Genomic DNA, 23680 nt, shown 5'->3' on the forward strand with positions numbered 1-23680 from the left:
TCCGCGGGTCCACGGGTCCAGATCCATGGATCTACTATTTTTAAATTAAATTAAAAAAAATCACAAAATCAACAACATCTAATGTTTATCATGAAAAAAATCAAAAAATCAACAACATCTAACAACTTATAGACTAACATAATCTAACAATAAGCTTCAAATCAATAATCAGTCCAACTTATAGAAGCTAACAGAATCAATCCAAAATTCCAAATCGAATCTATCAATGGCTGACCAAATCAAGAAATTAAGATGCAAAATTTCATTCATAAATGGCTGACCAAATCAAGAAATTAAAATCAGTCCAAAATTGAGATCCAGATCCGGCGGCGGCGGTGGTGGAGTCTGGCGGCGAACGGTGGAAATGGCAAGCGGCGACCGAAGATGGAGATGGGCAGCACGCGGAGTCTTGCGAGGCTGTAAAAGAGAGAGGGGGGCGGGCGAAGTGGAGAGGAGGTTGGACGTGTGCTGTACTGTTGTCCCCGCCTTCGCCGGCGAACTGGATCGAGAGGGAAATGAGCAGGGTTCAAGCGCCCAACTGGAGGGAGGGAGATGGGCTGAGGGCGGCGGGCAGGCGAACTGGAGAACTGGAGATGAGCAAGGTTCGGGCTATACTGTTGTCCCCGCCTTCGTCGGCGAATTGGAGAGGCGGCAGCGGACGAACTGAAGAGGAGGATGGGCTGAGGGCGGCGAGCGAGATTAGAGAGTGGAGAGGGAGTGAGGGAACAAGAAGGGAAGTCAGATGTTGGAGAAATAATTTAGAAACTAGGGTTTGTATATTAATTTTAATTTGTGTAATATTTTTAATTTTAATATATTTAATACTATTAATAAAATAAATATAAAAAATAAATAATATATATTAAATAAAACGGATCCACGGGTCGGATCCGGATCTCAAATTTCAAGATCCAAATCCAGATCCGTTTTTAAAATTGAGATCCAGATCCAGATTCGCGGGTCCAAAAAAATGAGATTCAGATCCGTAAAAACGGATCTGGATCCACGGATTTGGACCGGATCCAAGATCCATTGCCATCCCTAGGTGGTATGTCTACTATACTCTTTTTACCCGTCAAACACCTGGATCTGATTCTACTCATCTCTCAGTCTGATTCCAATTTCGTAGTCATGCCGTACGCATGATTCTCCTACCCTCCTCCTCTCTGTCCCCCCGTCGACGAAGAGAGGCGATTCTCGTCTCCTCTCTCTCTCTCTCGCTGCTTTCGACGAATTTGCAGTGATTCGGCGAGTTTTGGTGCGAGATTTTGTTTGTTTTTTGTTTGTTTGTTTGTTTGTTTCATGTGCTTCATCTTCTTCACATTACGATTTCTTCATTCTATTGTTGTTGTTTCTGTATTTGTGCTGCACGCATGTCACTATTAGTGCTATAAGTGCCAAAATGATCATTTTAAACACTTCCCCGCACGGTTTAGATGTTTCATTTAGGGTTTAGATGATCCATGTAGGGTTTTTTATTTGTTTGTTTGTTTCACGTGCTTCATCTTCTTCACATCATGATTTCTTGATTCTATTGTTGTTGTTTCTGTATTTGTGTTGCACGTATGACACTTATAATAGTGCCATAAATGCCAAGATGACCATTTTATTTGATTTTATTTTGGATTTTCGTTGACACTTATGGCTCTATTAGTTCCATAAGTGCCAAAAGAACCATTTTACTTGGTTTTATTTTGGATTTCCGTTGGCACTCATGGCTCTATTAGTTCCATAAGTGCCAAAAAGACCATTTTACTTGGTTTTATTTTGAATTTCTGTTGGCACTAAGGAAATCGGCACTTATGGCACTAATAGTGCCATAAGTGCCAACGGAAATCCAAAATAAAACCAAGTAAAATCTTGGCACTTATGGCACTAATAGTGCCATAAGTGCCTAACCCGACCTGGCACGCGATCCGCATGCCTAATCATGCCTAATCCTACCCGATCCGCCTAATTAAGAGTAAAAACGTCATAAATCGTTAAAAAATGTCAAATTTTACGTTTTTTTCAATTAGTGGCTATAAATTGTGTTTTATGCTTCATTTTGGCTACTTCAAAATTTCGCTCTTTATTTATAATAATTGTTACTTTTAATTAGCGTAAGATATACATTTGTTCGCACAAATGTTTACTTATGTTAATATAAGTAGTTAACATCAATATTGTGAAGAAATGTATATTTCAAAAATATTACATTTCTTCATAATAATAATTAGTACTTTTTATTATAACAATAATTACAATAAATATAATATTCTTGAAATATTATCTTTCTCCATATCAATTATTACTTTTTATTATAATAATTATTACTTTTAATTAACATAAATAATTATATTATTATTTGATCAAATAATTATTATCGTAAAGAAAAGTAATTATTGATATGCATAATGCTTTATATTGAATGAAGGTAAATATTTATATTAACATAAGTATACATTTGTGTGACCAAATGTATATCTTATACTTATTAAAAGTAAAAACTCATATATATTAGGGTTTAGTGTTCAGGTTTTAGGATTTAAAAAATATAATACTTTAGATTGAATGAAGGTAAATACTTTTATTTACATAAATATATATTTGTGCGAACAAATGTACTCCCTCTGTCACATGAAGCATGACACACTTCTCTTTGGCACGAGAATTAAGAAATTTGTATTTTGTGTGTTAATTGTGGTAGGTGAAAAAGTGAAAATGTGAATAAAGGATAAATTTTTTGCTATTTTTAGAAATATGTCATGGTTCGTGGGACAGACCAAAAAGAAAATTGTGTCATGCTTCGTGGGACGGATGGAGTACATCTTATGCTTATGAAAAATAACAATTACTATAATAAATGTAATAATTTGAAGTGGTGGTCAGAAAAGAGTGGGTCAGGGGACGGGTCAGCCGCACCCAATACCAACCCATTAGCTATTTATTAGACTTTCATTTCGTGACGAAGATATAAATAGACGCACATATTGAGCATGTAAATCACAAATGACAGGTCATGATATGCGTTGTTTTTATAAATTAGATGACATTGTTGCGATTTGATCGAAGGTTCTAATATATTGTCGAAAGTTTATTTAAAGTGTTCATTCTTCTTTTCAAATATCTTAATCACTGCGATAAATGAACATGCCCCTAGGTAGTGAGAGTCAACATTAAAGATTTCGAGTGGCCACAGTTTAGTATACTTGTTTAGTTAAATTATTGACCCTTCAAATTATCCATGGGGTTATGCATATGTATATATGGTTGATACGTAGACAATAATGCGATTTTATTCTTCCACGCATATTGATAACCATGGTGTGCTATATATATATATATATATATATATATATATATATATATATATATATATATATATATAGTGTACTATATATATATAGATAGGAGTAGGTTACAATGAGATTGTTATTTTTCATGAGATATGAAATAAGTCAGTATATATTGTTGAATACACAGTACATAGTGTTGAATAAAAATATTCAAAAAATTAATAAAATTTTTGCTCCATTCAGGATTCGACCCAGGTCAAACCTATAAATTAATCTAAGATCTCACTACTTATAGGAAATCTCATTGGAACGCTCCCAGAAATATAGGGTTGCATTCTCATAGAATTTTTACTTTACTTTACGTAGTATATAGACCCAAATCTGAACCATTAATTGAAAAGGACGAATTGCACAAATGAATGACACGTGATGCAGACACTAAAATATATCATTCTTAAAAAAAAACACGGAGGATCAAAACAATCATTTTTCCGTTTCTTGCAAAAACCATGCATATGACAAAACAGAACACCGCATATTGCACAACAAAACAATGCATATTATAAAACAAAACCATGCACGACTAATTGCAAGAAAATATTTAAATTGAACCATGCATTCATGTAAATTGAGTCATGCTTATTATGTTAATAAACCCTATATATTGTGTCAATGAACCCTGCATGTTACACAATATACATGGTTCAGTTTTCTAATATGCATTGTTATGTTATGCAATATTTATATCCATTTATACATATTTATGTTTATATTTATGTTATTTGTATTCAATTATATGCATAATTTTGAGAACGGGCCTGCCAAAAAAATGTTTTTTGGATAACAAAATACTCCATCCGTCCCACTAGACTTGGCACTTTTGCCTTGGGCACGGAAATTAAGAAAGTGGTATTTAGGGAGTTAACGTGTGGGGGGACCATGTTATTAAGCAAACCACTAATCATTTTCTCTCTCCACTTAACTATTCTATTTTTATTCCTGATTTTCGTCCAATTTAATTCCTTGCTTTTAAATTCCATCTCATTACAAATAAATTGAGTGATTGAATTTTTCAACAATTTTTTTTATTTCTAAATTCAACCTCAGATCAAAATTTTTGAAAATTATGCCTAATTCACACCTTTCAAAAACAATGCAAACGGATAGGGGTGGGAATCGGGTCGGGTTCGGGTACCCTACCCGAAAAAATCGGGTACCCAAACCCGAAAATTGATCAAAACTCCTACCTGATGTCGAACCCAATTCTGAAATCGGGTACCCTAATACCCGAGTCGGGTACCCGATTCGGGTATTCGGGTACCCTAAATTACCCGATTAAAATGAATTGAAATTAGTCTCCTCAAAGTCAAAAAAAATTCAAGAGAAATCGGCAAAAAGAAAAATGAATAAGCATACCTGCTGACTGGCGACTGTTGTGCTGTCGGAGCTCGGAGGCGGGGCGGTGGCCGGTGGAGGCCTGGAGTGCTAACTGCTACGTCGGCTGTGGGTGGGTTCGACGGGGAGTGGGAGGCGCGCCGCTATGAACTGGAGGCCGATGGACTGGAACTGGAACAGGGAGAGACCGAGTGGTGGCGCAGGAGGGCGACGACGGCCAGGTGAGAGGCACCGGCGCGCCGCTGGGTGGGAGGCCGGAGGCGGGACGGGGAGGCAGGGAATGGGGACGGATTCGGCGGAAGTTAGGGGGCAGTACACAGGAATAGGGTTTCAAACTTAATTGATTCAAACTTAAAAAATTAAATTTAATTCAATAATTTAAAATATATTCTAATTTAAAATCGGGTATTTCGGGTATACCCGATACCCGATTTTTTTACACCCTAACTACCCGAACCCGATCCCGACCCCTAATTTTTCGGGTATGGGGTATCCGATACCCGATTTTTTCGGATCGGGTAATCGGGTACCCTATACCCGAACCCTATCTTCCCACCCCTACAAACGGAAATTAAAAATGCAATAATTGGAGCCAAATTTTCCCACTTAAATTTCAATTCAGAATCTGTCACGCATCAAAGTGGCGCAATTTTCAGAATTTGCCAAAATTTTGGCTTACATTTAAATTTCCCTCTAAAAGCTTCAATTCAAAGGCAAACAATTGCCTATAAATACACCTAAAATCTAACTGCAGTTTCATCCAAACATCACAGCCACTATTACATTAAAAAAAAAACAACAACCATGGGGCGCAAAGATCTAACTATACAACAAAGGCAAATGATGGTCCAGTTCTTTCTTGAGAGCCACCGCAATGGACGGCTGCAAAACGGTAAAATCAACGAAGCTATGGAGAAGTTCAAGTGCTCAAAAAGAACGGTGAGTTGTCTTTGGGCTGAAACAAAAAAACAACAAGGCAGTGGGACAACAATACATTTACAAAATCGAAAGGTAAACACATCTAAACCATGGAAAAGAGTACAAGTTGATTTAGCATTAATTTCAAGTCTAGAATTGCAAAAAAGATAAACCATCAGGAGCTTAGCACATGGAGTTAGCTGTTCAAAAACAACTGTGTGGAGATGGATTCAACAAGGGCTGATCAGAGCACATACTTCAGCCATACGGCCTGATTTAACGGCTCCAAACAAGCTACTGAGATTGAGGTTTTCATTACAAGCACTTGAAGTCGATAGCATCTTAAGAAATTTGAGGTTTAGGAGCATGCACAATACAGTGCACATCGATGAGAAGTGGTTTTACATGACTAAGGGGACGCACAGGTTCTATCTTACACAAGGGGAAATAGAGCCACATAGGACTTGCAAAAGCAAAAAATTCATAACAAAAGTTATGTTTGTGTGTGCTGTGTGCAGACCCTTGTTTGGGCCTGATGGTGAGGTAATATTTGATGAAAAATTTGGGATATTTCCATTTACTAAAAAAGTGCCAGCACAACGAGCTAGCAAAAATAGACCAGCAGGGACCATGGTGACCAAGTCAATAGAGTCAGTCACTAAAGAGGTGTATAGGGAATGCTTGATTCAAAAGGTATGGAATTTTTAATTAAATTCAAAATTTATTAAAAGAAAAAAGAAAAACCTAGGAACCCTTGAGAGCACAAAAGAGCAGACTAAGGGCCGAGCCTCATTAAAACCCTTTTAAGGAAAACCCAAAGGGAAAAACCTTAAAAGGGAAAAAGAGTACTCGTCTAAAGACAAGCTAACACACAGAAAAAACTCAAGAAAAAGAGACCAACAGCCAAGAAGGAGGGAGAAACTTCGGGAACCATTCAAAAAGGTATGGAATGCAGATGATGAGTGTATCAAATGTAATGCTAGAATGTTAGGAGTTCAATTGTTGAATGTGCTTGATTCAATTTATTTTAAATGCTGTATTTCAGATGCTGCGAGCCATTATGGCAAAATGGCCAACTGGAGCAAGCAAAGTTATCTATATTCAGCAGGACAATGCAAAGCCACATATCACAAATGATGATCCAATTTGGAGACAACATGCCAATCAAAACGGGTTCACATTTATTCTAGTGCAGCAACCACCAAACTCCCCAGACACCAATGTCAATGATTTAAGGTGGTTTAGGGCCATCCAAAGTTTTCAAACACAGACTAGCAGCCAGACAATTAACCAATTAATAGAGGTTGTACACAAAGCATTTGAAGAGTTGTCTCCAAACACTTTAAACAATGTGTTTCTAAGTTTGCAGGAATGTATGGTTGAAATTATGAAGGTTAAAGGTGAGAATTCCTACAAATTGCCCCATATGAAAAAGGGGGAACTTGCTAGGGCTGATGCATTTCCATTAAATTTGGAAGTGTCTCAGGATTTAGTAAGAGAATGCATAAGCTACTTAATAGAACAGGGAGGTGCAGCTGGGATTGAAGAGCTTATAAATACACTTGGTATTCAAAGGCTGGAAGTTACACAAGAAAGGCAAATGATTTAGGGTGAAGACATTTTGAAAGCTTAAAACAGGAGCTGAAGCATGTTTGAAAGCTTAAAACAGGAGTTGAAGCATGTTTGAAGACCCACAACAGGAGCTGAAGACATTTTTTAAGTCTTTTCGCTCACACTTTTTGTAAACAATGCACATATGCAACACTTTTTGTAAAGAATGCACATGAATGATGAAGGGCAGACTAATTGGGCAAGTTGCAACCTCAGTGGTCAATTAAGTGTTGCACAACTCACAAAGCACCACATAATCAACCACAACCTCAGTAGACTAAGGGCAACGTCACATAAAAAAATCATGGACACAACAACCATAAAAGGAGTGCATCACATAATCATTTAATGGACACTACAACCTCGCAGGAACCATAGAGAAACCAAGAAAATTTTTATACTTAAACTACAATCCACTAATCATCATTTCAGCCTCATTCAATCCAACTCCAACACAGCATATTAATCCAACACATATCATATCATCACATATCAGTAGAGAGGGAAAGATCTAACCAAGTCAAAGTATTTAGGGAGTAAAATACTTGTTGGGAACTTAATGAAATATCCTATTCCTTGTTTTGATGATACCAAAATAAATAAGTTTCTTTTGTAATAGACTAGAACTGCTAGAACTCAAGTGTTAGAGTTCTTTTTCTAGTTTAGCATGATGTTCTGAAGACTGAAGACTGAAGAACAAAAGACTGAAGACTGAAGTTATCGACTGAAGCAATAGTCGAAGAATCAGTTTTGAACTGATTACTTAATGCGTGCCACGTGGAATCAGCGGACTAATACTAAAGTCAAGTATCAGTTAAACATTCTTCATCGGACTGAACCTCCAACGTTAAAAGGAAGCTACATACTCAAGAAGTACAGCCGCATTAAATGCAGAGATCTCAGGATCGTCATTTCTCTGCAGAGGACACTCCTCTTTGGTGATTACCTTTTCAGAGATGTCGCATCTCCTGCTCTTCAAGATAGCCGTTCTCACCAAATAAGGAACCTCGAAGATTGAAGCCTCAGCCCAAGTTCGAATTACTCTCTAACGGAAGAAATCTTGAAGACCTTCTCCGCCAACGGATCTATTCAAGACTTCTCTTATAAATAGCGCTCGATGATCACTTCAATCTTCACCGATTCAACAACATAAGCTGAAACTCTGCCAAAATTATTTCTCAGCCAAAACCCAGACTCTCCAAAGTTTGAATCGAAGAAGAGAATCCCAAAGCCAAAAATCAGTCACTGCTGATTACATAAATTCTCTTAGACCTTAGGCAAACCTTGTTTACCCAAAGCCTAGGTCAAACTAACTACAAAGAACTTGTTCTTTGAAGTTTAGTTGGCAAGTTTTCAAACCTCCCTTCAACCGAGTGAATCGAGTGTTTGTGTTGTAAAGGAGTTCAGGAAGGTACTCTGTCTCCGTGAGATCCTAGTGACCAGAGCGTGCTAGGAGTGAGAAATCCAACAAGGTGTGTTGGTACTGAAGATTGGATCTTCAGTTGTTTCGGTTGTGTGCACATGCAAGCACACGTTCAGGTTTGCTGTGCACCCGTAAGCACGAGCATCGATTTGCAGTGCACCCGTAAGCACTTGCAGAGTAAAGTTGTTGGTTTGATCAACCGACCGTGGATGTAGGAAGTATTTTCCGAACCACGTAAAAATCTCTGTGTTATTTACAGCTTTCAGTACTGACGCTCTTAATTGTGTTCTTCATCTTGTAAACTGAAAACTGATTAATTGCAAAGAGAAACTTAAAACTAACAACGTGCTCAACTCACAGGCTATTACGAAATAAAAGTTTTCCGCTGTGTGTGTTATCAGTCTGACCGATCTATCATCTTATAGTCAGTAAGATTTATAACATCTTTATTTATCAAACTCGACTGAAGCTTTACGTGCATCAGTTAAGTTCTTTTGACTTAACTGATAACTCATTACTAAAGAGTATTCAGTATCAGTCGTCAACCCTGTTTTGGTTAAAACTCTTTTCGGTAAATAGGTGTCTGAGTTTGTGTTCAAAGTTTCGTTTTGATTTCTGTGTTGAGATTTCGAAAAATAGCCTATAGGTGTATTCTCCCCCCGCCTCCCATACACCTATTCGAGACCCTCCGGACCTAACAATTGGTATCAGAGCAGGTTGTTCGCAAGAACAATTCTGTTTTGATTAGGTTCTAATTGAACTAGATCCTTTTTCTCAAAGGTCTCGAAAAACCTTTCTCTTTCAAAAAAGTACTTGTTGTTTGTCTTATCTGTTGTTATCTGTTCTATCTTTTTATGTGGAGACTAACCACAGCAGAGTATCCATCAACCTCAAAAGGAGAAGCACTAAAAGCTTCATCAAAAGAAAGCAAGAAGAAGACAAAGGAACCAGCGGAACTCAAGCCCGAAGACTTCTTCAGTCAATATGCTTTGTTGATTGAAAGATTCAACAAGATGGAGTCTAAATTCCGCAAGTACAGGAAGTTCCACAAGCAGCACTACAAAGGAAAATAAAGAGAAAGCAGGTCCAGATATTCCACTGACAGAAGCGGAGAAAGAAAGTCAGCCGCTTTCGACTTAAAAGATGTGGAATGCTTTGGATGCAAGAAAAAAAGTACTTTTGATCTGAATGCCCTGAACTGACGCAGTCTGAGCTCAAGGAGCTGAAAGCCAAGAAAGATCGCAAATACGCGAAGAATAAAGCAATGGTTGCTGACGATGCAGGATCTTCCGAAGAAGCATCAAAATCATCCGACTTCAACTCTACCAGCTCAGATGATGAGAGCCAAGCCCTGATGGCCAACGAAATCGAAAGCGTGGCCGACAACAGCTACGACAACGGAATAAACGGCTCAGAGGTAAACTCTCACTAAAAAACTCCTTATACTGATAACTCCCTGGTGTTTTCAGGAGATCGCTCAGAATTTGGAGAAAGCTCAGCCGATGAAACTGACGAGTACGATCAGCTCATGACTGATAACTGTCAGTTAAGGAAAATGTTCGAAGATCTCCTCAAGCAGAATAAAAAAATGGAAAAGGAGATCAATGATGAACGAGTCAAGAATTAGACAATCATCTACTTTCCGGATGAAACGTGTCTTGACTAACTGATCATGGAGAACAATAGACTGGAAGAGAAGCTCAGAGTTTATACTTCAGAGTGTGACAGGGCATCTCATGAAATCAAGAGGCTCAATCACAAACTGGAAGAAACAGTCAAGAACTGCATGATGAAGTCTCCCATGATGACCAACTATCCTTCAAAAGGCCTTGTTGAAAGCATCAGAGGAAAGGTCACTCCAACTGATAAAGGAAAGAATATCATGATCGAAGAAGTTGCTGACACTTCTGGAAACACCACTTTAGAAAAATCAAGAGATCATGATATGGAAGAAGTTCGGAAACGCAAACTGATGGCAAGAACAAATGTTCCTCCTCCTTAAAGCTACAGACGAGCCAAGGAAGCCCCCAACCAAATCATCCTTCTGAGAAGACTGGAAAGCAGATTTCAGTCAAAAATAGGGCAAGAAACATCAGGACTCAAGCAGAATCTTCCTCACCAATCCAGGGGGAAGAACAACAACATCAGTCAAAAACTGAAACCAGTTCAGTTCCAAAGAAAACAACCTCCATGGAGATAAAGCTATGATAAGTCCAGACGAGCCAAACGGCAATCACGACAGCATGCAACTGGACATCATATGACTCATGTTCCACAACATCAGTCAAGTCTCCATCAGTCAAGAATGACACAAGTATCTCAAAGGAGATACTCTGTAGAGCAAATAAGACCTCAACAACTCACCAGACAAAGATTCTACAAGAGTGAGGTTCTCAAAATGAAAGCTCAACAGAAGATTGCTCATGTGCCAACTGAAGCACTGACTACTTCAGTCAGACAACCGGAAAAGCGCAAGAGATTAACACCAAGACCAGTTCTGAAGCAGATATGGATTCCAAAAGGAACACGAGCTAACAATGAAGGACCCAAACATTGATTGGGTACCTAAATTAACTCTTCCTTGCAGGTCAAAAACAGGAAACACAAAAAGAAGGAAGAAGTTAAAGCCTCAATCAGAACATGGTACCTGGATAGCGGCTGTTCGAAGCACATGACGGGCTACAAAGAATATCTAACTCAATATGTAGAGAAAGCTGGATCAAAAGTTACATTCGGAGACAACTCAATCGGAGAAACAAAAGGCTATGGTGTACTCGACATGGGTAACGCCAGTATCAGTAATGTTAGCTATGTTTCTGGACTAAAACATAATTTATTGTCTGTGAGTCAATTTTGTGACAGCGGATTCGCAGTGAAGATCAATGTACAACCTCATCTTCAATATCAACCAGAACTGCATCAACGAAGATAAGAACTTCAGCTGTTTCTTATCATCTACAGAGCCCAAGGACGTTGAAGAAGCTCTGAAGTCCACTCAATGGGTCATCGCAATGCAAGAATAACTCAATGAATTCAATCAGAATTCAGTTTGGGAACTTGTGGATCGACCAGACGATGCAAAAGTGATTGGTTTGAAATAGATTTTCAAAAACAAGAAAGACGAAGAAGGAAATGTTGTGAGAAACAAAGCAAGGCTAGTAGCAAAAGGATACAGTCAAGAAGAAGGAATCGACTACGATAAGACTTTTTCACCAGTTGCCAGATTGGAAGCAGTCAGGCTCTTCTTAGCCTTTGCCGCTCACAAAGGATTCAAGGTACACCAAATGGATGTGAAGTGCTCATTTCTCAATGGAGTGCTCACCGATGAAGTCTATGTGGAACAACCTCCAGGCTTTGAGGTTGCAGGACCTGAAAAGGTGTACAAGCTGAAGAAAACACTCTATGGTTTGAAACAAGCACCAAAAGCATGGTATGATACCTCTGTCTGAGTATCTTGTTGAACAAGGGTTCAAGAAAGGATCAGTGGACAGAACCTTGTTCACTCTCAAAGAAGGAGAAGATCTCCTACTTGTTCAGATTTATGTCGATAACATAATCTTCGGATCCAAATCTGAACGCATGTGCAATAAGTTTGCTAATATCTTGACTGACAAGTTTCAGATGTCCATGATGGGAGAAATGAATTTCTTTCTTGGATTACAAGTCAAGCAGACTAGCGAAGGAATACTGATCAACCAGTTAAAGTACACCAAGGAACTGATCGCCAAGTTCGGTATTCACCACATGAAATCAGTCAAGATTCCAATGAACACAAATTGGAAAGTAGATCCAGGATCAGAAGGAAAATCTGTATCGTCAACCAAATATAGAGAAATCATTGGGTCATTGCTGTATTTAACTGCTAGCAGACCAGATATCGCGTATGCAGTCGGAGTTTGTGCAAGATATCAGTCAGATCCAAAGGAAGCTCATATGGATGCTGCAAAACGTATTTTGCGATATCTCAAAGGCACACCCAACTTAGGATTGTGGTACCCAGCTGACGATGACTTCAAGCTCACCGGATATTCAGACTCAGATTTTGCAGGATGCAAAATTGATCGCAAATCAACTTCGGGAACTTGTCAATTCCTAGGCAACAAGCTTATCTCATGGTTTTTCAAAGAAGCAGACTTCAGTTGCCACCTCCACAACTGAAGCTGAATATGTTGCTGCGGGAAGCTGCTGTTCGCAACTCCTATGGTTAGTCCAACAACTGAAGGACTATGGGATCGAAGAAAAAGAAGTCCCTATCTATTGCGACAGCTCCAGTGCTATTGCAATCTCAAAGAATCCAGTTCATCACACCAGAGTCAAGCATATTGCTATTCGACATCACTTCATTCGTGATCACGTCGAAAAGAAGAATATCTCTATTGAATGGATTCCAACCGCTGTTCAGAGAGCAGACTTGCTGACCAAAGCTCTTCCTGAAGAAAGGTTCAACGATCTGTGTGGAAGGATCGGCCTCATCAACCCAGAAGAGTGATGTTGTGTTTGAAGTTCTCCTCAACAGTCACGATGACTGGTGGACAACCAACTGGTACTCGACAACTGCTGACGTGGAAAGCAATGATGACAAGTCTTCATCTGAAGAGAACTTATTCTGATAAGTCATCCAGAATCAGTGGTATCGACTGACTACAATGATCAGTCGACCAGTATGTATCTTCAACTTACACTTTGAAAATCAGTTATTTCAGTTATGAGTCTTTTGTTTGTTTTCAAAAGCTTTCTCTAACTGATCAGTGTGTTTCAAAATCTTTAACTGATTGTTGGAAAATGAAATATCCGTGAAGGACAAGTACTTTTAAGAAGATTTGATTTTGATTTAACTTGTCCTAATCTTTTCTAAAAATCTTTCCAACCTTTTGCCTATGGAATAAAATTTCTTGAGAATCTCATTGATTTGACAAAATGCAATGATCTTTCTCACCTTTTGAAGCTTCCGTCCCCTGCAGTGACGACGGACGTGAAATTTTCCTTCAAAAACATTTTAGGCACAGTTTTCAAAAACTTTTTCATCTTCCTTCTTGGTAAAATTGTCTATTTATACCTTGATGTCTTAGTTTATTTTTCTACATCAACTAACAACTCTCCACAGCCTTCACAGTGAGAAAATTTTCAAATCTTTCAAAAAGTTGCAGAGATAAATATTGTTCCGACAAAGGAGAAATCAATGACTGCGAAGTCATGGAGTGGGAGAACGACGCTCACATACTTGGTCTTCACCGGACCCTTCCACTGGATCTCAACGTCTCTCCGATGTCAAACTTGTCTCCACCCTCACTTATATCCAGCGACGCGAGTGTCTTCCATCCTCATGCCTGGCGCCAAGGAGCTTCAAAGCTTCCGGAGGTTATCAAGTTTATTTCAGATATCTTGTACACCTCCATGGCATGCAACAATAACGAGTTCTCTCTTGTTGTCGGCCGGCATCTTCAGCCGCACAAGGTCCTTCCTTCAAAGACCTCGTGCTGGCAAATCGACTGTGTTAGTCCTCACGACTGTCACTGATTCGATTTTTCCTTCTCATGCCCTTCTCCCGTACTCTCCCTCTTTCTCCACCCCCGTCACCTCTCTCTTCTTCTTAAGCCTCTCTTTCTTCCTCCAAGGCAGGCTTCTCCCTTTTCTAAGGCAGCCTCCTTCATCTCCCCCTCTCCCTTTAAGGTTTGTGTGCATAGCCGCATCTCATGAATATCTCCAAAATGCTATGCATACTTTCCTTTCCTTCACTTCTCCGTCTCCCTTCTCATATCTCACCTCCCCACTGGCGTCTTCCTCTTCTGCATCTCTGGACTCATCCTCTTCAAGTCCTCTCACAAATGTTTGAGAATCGGAATTGAGTTCTATCCGATCATAGCTTCCATCATCAGCTCTCTTTTTGATGTTGCCATAAAGGGGGAAAGTAGGAAGTCAGAGAAAAACCTTCTCAAAGGTAGTTTCCTACACCTTCTCAAAAGACTAAAGATGGTAAAGCGAAAGGATCACCAGAAGTTGTAAGGATGACATTTCAGTAAAGACCTCAAGTCAACAGAAACTAAGTGTGAGTTGAACAAGTTTAGGAACATGAAGACTGAAGATGAAGATCAAGAAGTTCAAGGCGCAGACAAGCATACTGTTGGAGTCCATGGGTTTCCCATGTGTTTTCTTTCTTGTTTTTGCTCCCTTGTATGTCTTGCCATGTACCTCGACTGATGTCTCATCAGTCTTTCTTTAATGAAAATAACTTCTTTTAATCTCAACCTGAAGACAATGACTTTTTGTCCAGGCTCTGATTAATGTTTTTCTGTATTGTCCTTGTTCTGTTTCGAACTGTTGTGTTCTTTCTCTAAGTACAAGTTTTAGGTTCTATTGTTAAGGGGGAATTGTATTTACCCTTTTTTAGAACTTGAACTCTGAGTTCAGACTTTTTCTTGCTTAGAACTACTGTGTGGTTTTCGCATCATCAAAAAGGGGAAAATTGTTGGAACTTAATGAAATATCATATTCCTTGTTTTGATGATACCAAAATCAATAGATTTATTTTGTAACAGACTATAACTGCTCGAACTCAAGTGTTAGAGTTCTTTTTCTAGTTTAGCCTACTGTTCTGAAGACTGAAGACTGAAGAACCAAGGACTGAAGACTGAAGAGAAGTTGCCGACTGAAGCAACAGTCGAAGAATCAGTTTTGAACTGATTACTTAATGCGTGCCACGTGGAATCAGCTGACTGATACTAAAGTCAAGTATCAGTTAAACATTCTTCATCGGACTGAACCTCCAATGTTCAAAGGAAGCCACATACTCCAGAAGTACAGCCGCATTAAATGCAGAGATCTCAGGATCGTCCTTTCTCTGCAGAGGACACTTTTTTTTGGTAATTACCTTTTCAGAGATGTCGCATCTCCTGCTCTTCAAGATAGTCGTTCTCACCAAACAAGGAACCTCGAAGATTGAAGCCTCAGCCTAAGTTCGAATTACTCTCTAACGGAAGAAATCTTGAAGACCTTCTCCGCCAACGGATCTATTCAAGACTTCTCCTATAAATAGTGCTCAAGGATCACTTCAATCTTCACCGATTCAACAATATAAGCTGAAACTCTGCCAAAATTATTTCTCAGCCAAAACCCAGACTCTCCAAAGTTTGAATCGAAGAAGAGAATCCCAAAGCCAAAAATCAGTCACTGCTGATTACATAAATTCTCTTAGACCTTAGGCAAACCTTTTTTACCCAAAGCCTAGGTCAAACTAACTACAAAGAACTTGTTCTTTGAAGTTTAGTTGGCAAGTTTTCAAACCTCCCTTCAACCGAGTGAATCGAGTGGTTGAGTTGTAAAGGAGTTCAGGAAGGTACTCTGTCTCCGTGAGATCCTAGTGACCAGAGCGCGCTAGGAATGAGATATCCAACAAGGTGTGTTGGTACTAAAGATTGGATCTTCAGTTGTTTCGATTGTGTGCACCTGCAAGCACACGTTCAGGTTTGCTGTGCACCCGTAAGCACGAACATCGGTTTGCAGTGCACCCGTAAGCACTTGCAGAGTAAAGTTGTTGGTTTGATCAACCGACCGTGGATGTAGGAAGTATTTTCCGAACCACGTAAAAATCTATGTGTTATTTACAGCTTTCAGTACTTACGCTCTTAATTGTGTTCTTCCTCTTGTAAACTGAAAACTGATTAATTGCAAAGAGAAACTTAAAACTAACAACGTGCTCAACTCACAGGCTATTACGAAATAAAAGTTTTCCGCTGCTTGTGTTATCAGTCTGCTATCTATCCTCTGATAGTCAGTAAGATTTATAACATCTTTGTTTATCAAACTCGACTGAAGCTTTACGTGCATCAATTAAGTTCTTTTGACTTAACGGATAACTCCTTACTGAAGAGTATTCAGTATCAGTCGTCAACCCTGTTTTGGTTAAAACTCTTTTCAGTAAACAGGTGTCTGAGTTTGTGTTCAAAGTTTCATTTTGATCTCTGTGTTGAGATTTCGAAAAATAGCCTATAGGTGTATTCCTTCCCCCCATAAACCTATTCGAGACCCTCCGGACCTAACAATACTTAACATGTTATTGACAGCCGGTGAATTTGCAGCTGTCAATGGAGAAGACTTTTCTTTTTTCCCACCCGAATCAGCAAGATTCACCGAGGGTATCCCTACCTTCGTGGATGATTCTTGACCTTACATAGCAAAAAAGACAGGAAACGAGTTAGGCAAAAGATAGAGACAGAGCTAGATAGAGACAGAGCAGTGCCTTACCTCCATAGTAGTTGAGAATAAAGATCTTTGACATTTTGTTTGTAGCTGGTGAATATCTCGATATTTTATACACTTAAGAGTGTTTTTATTCTAGCCCTCCCCTATATATATATATATATATATATATATATATATATATATATATAGGGAAGAGTTCAATGGAGACCACTAAATATTTAAAGAAAAGAGACCAAATCTCAGTCGTTGATCTTATCTAATCTAACGGCCAACATTTATTCACGCCATGTTCAACGGATTTTTATGTTGAACATATAAGGAAAGTTCATCAAATCCGTTGAACATGGCGTGAATAAATGCTAAATTTTTTGGGGTTTTGGGGTTCGACCCCTTATATGTTCAATATAAAAATCCGTTGAACATGACGTGAATATTTCAGCAGACGGATGAGATCAAGTTAATTATCTGATTTAATAAACAAGATTACCATCCAGAAATTGATTTTCTTGTTCGAAAAGGTTAATTTCGTCCAAATCGATTCTGCCGAACTATGAAGATTAAGCAAATCGCGCATTTTCCTCACTTTCCATACAAACGGCTATACAAATTGATTACCATGGTTTGTATTTACGGAATTCTTGTTCACATTCTTCTTTCTTGCCGAACACGTTAGTTTAAAAGGAGTAAAGGCGGCGACTTGAAGGAGTTTAATCTTCCGACAAACTCTGCTGGTGAGTTACCCTTTTTATGTTCCGTGAACATATCTCTGTTTATTTTCCGATTGATTATGTTGGTGAGTAAAAGGCAACGATTTAAAGGAGTTTAATCAACCGATGTTTGAATTGAATTAGGTTTTGTAGGGATATTTAATTGAATCCTCTGAATTTTTTAGTATTTTTCCTCATATGTTCGTCCTTTTTTGTTTTTGTTTTGCAGGTGAAATTTTGATCGAATAAATTATAATCTATGTTGCATAGGTACGGAGGAGCGGATGCGGGGGCGATACGATACGAGTACGGGTTTTCAAAAAATTATAGGGTGCGATTCGGCAATGATACATCTAATTATTAAAATTTTATGATATATAATGCTTATAAAATATATACAATTTAAATTTTTTAAAATTAATTATATGTAATTTACATTTTATTTTACTCAAAAGTTAAGCATTTTCAATTATATAAGTTAATTGAGCAACAATATAACGATTCAAATATTATTAGTCCAATATATAAGTCATAACTGAAAATAAAATTATCAAAATAATCTTGTGTGGGCCTTTTGTGCACGAGATACGTGAATTTCACCTATGGAATTTGCGAATCCGATTTATTTTTATAAATTATTTTAAGAGATACGCCACGTGGAGAATCGGGTGCGAATTCGACGAGAATCCGAGAGAATCGCACCATAAAAGAATCCGATTCGCCGTACATGCTAATTTTTAAAGAATCCGTGCATCATAGATTATAATTGAATTTGCATCCAGATATCTTGGCAATTTTTTACACATTATACATAAACATAATTTTGTATTATGACGAACATATATCACTTTCTTAAAGATATTTATTTATTTTCCTTCATTCGTGTATATTGTTGCGTGGAAGATGAAATCAGGAGTTGTGTCAGATGAAATCATTGAACTTGATGGCGACGAACTATTCTGGTTGAATTCTCGGTGAACTATTCCGGTGAGTTGATTCTAAATTGATGGGCGAACTTATTTCAGATTGTATTTTCAATTGATTCACATGTAGTTATGTTGGGAGTTTTTATTTACTGATTTTTTATTTTTTATTCTAAATTGATGGGCGAACTATTTTCAATTTTTGATTTTTTTTTCGGTTACTTTGTACATAAGCAATTTGTTGTAGTTATGTTGCGAATTTTTATTTACTGGTTCATCGTTAATTAACTAGTTCTTCAATGGAATGTTCGGGATATTTAAATATTTAAAATAGTCTGTTAGTTTAATGTTTAACAAATTTTGATGAAGTACTGCATAGTTCTTTCGAACGTATGTCGAAATTTTGATGAAGAATTTGGGTATGTTCAGTGGTCCCAGATCTAAAGTGAAAATGAACTTTCAGTACAATAATCTTGTAAGATTGTTTTGTTGATAAATGATTTCCACGATTCTGGGCGACGGCTCTACCGTTGTTGTTCAATTGAGGACGGGGAAGGGGATATGAGAGCGTATGTCCACGGCCGCGGCCTGTTGGTCGCTGCTGCTTGCCAGACTTCGGAGGGAAAGAATGGCTACCGATATTTTAGGATTTGGGGATTAGGGCTTGACTCCTATTCCTATGCTTGGTATGATGCTAGATGGAAACTCTTGTGGATTTTGTAAACTATTTCTGCATTTGTTACTCTTCTAGTTGATACTACTAAACCACTATAAGCATGAAGGATTTCTCCAAAGCTTGCTCCTCTCTATGGAATCCTTCTCTCATCATATTTGAGCTCTAGATATTTGTATGACCTATCTTTGTTGCCAATAAATTTTGTCCTTTGCAATTTCTTTACTAATGGATATTTGAATATTTTATGCTTGTTTTTTGCTTTGCTAGTTTTGTTGGTTTAGTCCATAAACTCGTTTAAGTGCAAGTTGGGTTAGCTAAGTGGACATTTGATTTTGTGGGAATTATGTTGTCTGAGTTGCTTTGCTAGTGAATTACTTGAAGTTGTGGTGAATTCAATAATTGACTCTTGTGTCATGGATGCATGATCTGTTTTATTTGAATCTTATAAACTATATATTTGTCCCTTCTCGTTTATGTGTGATATGTTGTAAACCTTGAGAAATGTTGTTTTTTGTGTTGATGGAAGTAATTAGAAAGATAGGATGGAGATCCCTTTCTTGATTTCGTGGTACCACGATTGCCGTTGTTGGAGGCACTAATTGAGCCGTGAAGGAAGGAGTCATGCAATTGCAGATGCTCATGGAGGTACTACTCTCGGATGTTAAAATTTAGAGAGAAAAAAAAAAGAAAAAAAAAAAGAAAAAGGAAGAAGGATATGTTATATGGCTTTGTAATGAATTATTGTTGCATATCATTACAGAACACTAGTGAAGAATTTCAAAAAAAAAGTTGATAAGGAACGAAAAGCCCGGTTATCAGGCAGCATAGTGTTGCATCAGGTTGGCGCCCAAACAGTCGTTGAGTTGAAGGACAAACAGATGAGAGTTGAAGATGCAGTGAATGCAACAAAAGTAGCTAATTATGTTTTAGTGCTTGCATATAATCTTTTCAAGTCCAGTTACCACTATGTTTATGTGATCAGGCTGCCATTGAGGAAGGCGTAGTCATTGGTGGTGGTTACTGCTTTTTAAGGTTGTTTGCAAAGATTGATAAAATCATAGAGCAATTATTTTAGTGAAGCAACCTTTATTTTAGTGTTCTTATTTTCTCATTTTCTTTTTTCTTTTGGAACTACAATAGCTTGTATGTTTGGTTGTTAGTACTTTTAGCATTCAAGTTCATATTATATATACACATTGTCCAAGGTTTCTTGTTCAAGATTTTAGCCACGAGGTTGAGTAAGATTTTTTCTGATTGCGTTACTCCCAACCAGTTTGGATTTATTAGTGGGAGATCTATTCACGATTGCATTAATGCTAAGGTCGAAAGGTTTCAATTGTATGAAGCTTTCGGGTCGCGGGTCGAACATGGCTTGTAAAGTTGATATTCAAAAAGCTTTCGACACGATGCGATGGGATTTTATTATCAAGGTTCTACAGGCGGCTCATTTTCATCAAAAGTTTATTGATTGGATTTCGATCATTTTTAGCTCAGCCCGAATTTCGATCCTTTATAATGGGAAGCTCAGTGGTTATTTCACCTGTTCACGTGAGGTGAGACAGAGGGATTACCTCTCTCCCATTCTCTTCGGAATTGCCGAAGATGTTTTAAGTAGACTCTTCTACAGTTGTGTTAGCTCGGGACATCTGGTTCCTATGATTATGTGTCGTTCGGTCAATTTTCCTACGCATCTTAATTTTATACGCGGATGACATTCTTATCTTTTGCAAGGCCTCTGTCAGAAATGCTCGTAAAATATTGTAACTTGTAAAATATTATATCAATATATGCATAAAAAAATAAAAAATACTAGTTCCTCCATCCATGAAGATTAGACCACATTCATGTCGAAAATTCTATATGAATGTAGATGAGTATACTCTTCGTGTGAAGGGAGTAGTACTCCCTCCATCCCATAAGAGTATGTACTTTTTGCTATTTAGTGTGCACTTTTCTTTTTTGGACCACTTCTTCGACTAAATAAGAGGCTCTCTTCTTCCCCCAATGGAATGAAGGGAGTATATTATAAGGGACGAAGGGAGTATATTATAAGGGACAAAAATGGAATGAATTCAGCAAAAACTCTGTCGGGCCAGGTTAATTATAATGAACCTCAAATAGCCCATTTCCATCTAAGAATGAGACTCATGCTTGCTATTACCTGATAGTAGAGATTCTTTAAATTTTTATTTTATTATTGTTGAGATTTGTGAGTTCAAGGTGGCATTTATAAGTTCTTTTTTTAGGGAGAATTGGGGTTCATTATAATGGATTTCACCAGAATATGATGACATTCGCAATAAAAGTTGCTGCTAGTGGTTAAATATTCAATGATGACCATTGATCAGGCTTTTTTAAATGGATAAACATCTTGAAATGGGTCAATATAATGCAGAGAATCCACAAGAATAATCATACAAAAAATATGTGTAATTTGCAAGTCGGTGGCCGTCTTCATTCTCAATAAACAACATCTACAACTTCCATTCAAAAATTGAAAGTGAAAAGGCTTTGAAAAAGTTTGTGGTATGGGAACGTTGTATCGGTGTACGATTAGCAAATAGGCAAAGTCACAGAAAAATAGCGCCAGTTATTTAATCAACTTTTTTCCTGCAATAATAAATTTTCTTAGAGATGTGCGAATGGGGTGTTTTATTTTTAATTAGAGGTAGGAACAGCTCTCCACTACAAGGACAATCTCAGTGGTCATTATCTGACTCACTTATTATTCAATCCCTTCAATCAATGGGTTTGCCTTTATTTTGTTTGTCTTTATCAATGTTATTACACAATCTCCTTTATTTTAATAGAGATGTACATAATAACTTCTTTGCCTTGGAATTTCATATTATATTTATAACAATCTAAAATTTTCACCTATCCAAACACATTCATCTCGCACACACAGAAAGTTATAACTCGTAGAGAGACTGATACAGCACACCCATAAGATAGAACTCACAGAGAGACTCAAATAGAAACTCGTGCAGAAAAGTAAAGAACACAAGAACATCAAATTGGTTACCCAGTTCGGTGATAAAACATCTACGTCTGGGGGGTCATGCCCAGGGTAAATCATCCACTAGTGATAATAAGATATACAAAGGACTTACATGCGAAGACTCGATCTTCCTAACCTCTATATCTTCCCAAACCTCCAAAAACATGAATAACTGAGAGCAAATTAACAACTCACTCCCTAAGCTTGAATGTTACACATTCAACGCTCAAACCCAACAATTAAACTTACTCCAACAGGGCGGAGCAAGGAATCAAAGTAATAAACCAACCCATAATGCTTACAAGATGAAATAAGCAACAAACTAGGACACACTTACATATAGTGTATGCTCTGAACAAAGGATACAAAAATACTCTCAATAATGCAGTAGAGTAGCACGAAAAACAGCAGCAAAAATGAATCCTCTTCATCTTCAATATATAGCCAAACCCCAAAAGATGTTTAGAAGAAGTAGGACTCGTAGGGGTAGACTTGCAGATCAGATTAGGGTTCACGGAAACCCTAGGAAGAAAGACTCCAATGCAATCTGGAGATCCGATGGATAAAAATCCGTAGGAAGGCTCAAGTAAATCTCCAACCATATCTTCAAATCACGTAAGTATAAGTTGCGAAGGTGTCTCTAGAAACTTGTAACATCGGAAGCAACTCATGAAGGAACAAGTAGAACTCGTGAAGACACTCATGCTAGTCTACACAATGGCAACAATACTTAGAGTATAAAAATACTCTAACACTATCATTAACACACGCCATGCATATCGTACCACCATGTACACCGTTATTCGAATACTAACACGATATGAGAAACACATGATTCTCACACCGATTAAACACACCACACACCATACATAAATTGCCAAAACAAAATATCTATTAGATATGTCAATCGGGCCAACCCACTGAATTTCGGGATAACCCTATCGGATTATCGGGTTATTCATGAGCGGGCTAATCAGGTTGAAAATTCGGGTTAAAAATTTTCAACCTTAACCCTAAACGTTCGGGGTTTGGGTTAGGCCGTCGGGCTAGTCGAGCTCGAAAATTTATTTAAAAAAAATTAACTAAGATATTTATCTTGACAATATTATATTTGTAATGAATAAATACACGCATAAATAAGTAACATTTGAACATCAACTTACATAATAACTAATATGCAACTGTTAGAGATATAAAAATACAATTTTTAATTAAATAATTATCATTTTTTAATTGTTACATCTAAATTTTATGTTAAATATTGAATTAAATATACATAGAAGTTAAATAATGAGTATAAATTTCTAATATTGAAGCAAAATACATTTCACATACTTTTGGAAAAAATATATAATTATACTAATTTTCATAAGCAAAGTAATGAAGTCCCTCACGCCTAAACCTTGCCGCAATGTCGTCGCCCAGGCCCCTCATCGCTGTGGCCCAGACCCAAGGCTCTTAGTCGTTCTTGCCTAGGTCTCAGCCGACCCGCGACGTCGTCGCCCAAGCTCTAGGCTCGTAGAATTGTAGTCGTCGTTGCCCAGGCCCC

General features: G+C 37.8%; 2 protein-coding genes across 2 annotated transcripts in view; one reads left to right on the forward strand and one right to left on the reverse strand.

The window, feature by feature from the left end:
• Nucleotides 1-23680, reverse strand: part of LOC131025745 (uncharacterized) — a 774387-nt gene that overhangs the window by 590034 nt on the left and 160673 nt on the right. The gene's annotated exons all lie outside the window — the stretch shown is intronic.
• On the forward strand, nt 5958-7200 carry LOC131025754 (uncharacterized). Its single transcript, XM_057955541.1, has 3 exons — nt 5958-6016; nt 6110-6284; nt 6637-7200. Exons 1-3 carry the CDS (start codon nt 5958-5960, stop codon nt 7198-7200), a joined length of 798 nt encoding a protein of 265 aa, XP_057811524.1.

The sequence above is a fragment of the Salvia miltiorrhiza genome, chromosome 5 (assembly GCF_028751815.1).
Source record: "Salvia miltiorrhiza cultivar Shanhuang (shh) chromosome 5, IMPLAD_Smil_shh, whole genome shotgun sequence".
In the NCBI taxonomy this organism is placed as follows: Eukaryota; Viridiplantae; Streptophyta; class Magnoliopsida; order Lamiales; family Lamiaceae; genus Salvia; species Salvia miltiorrhiza.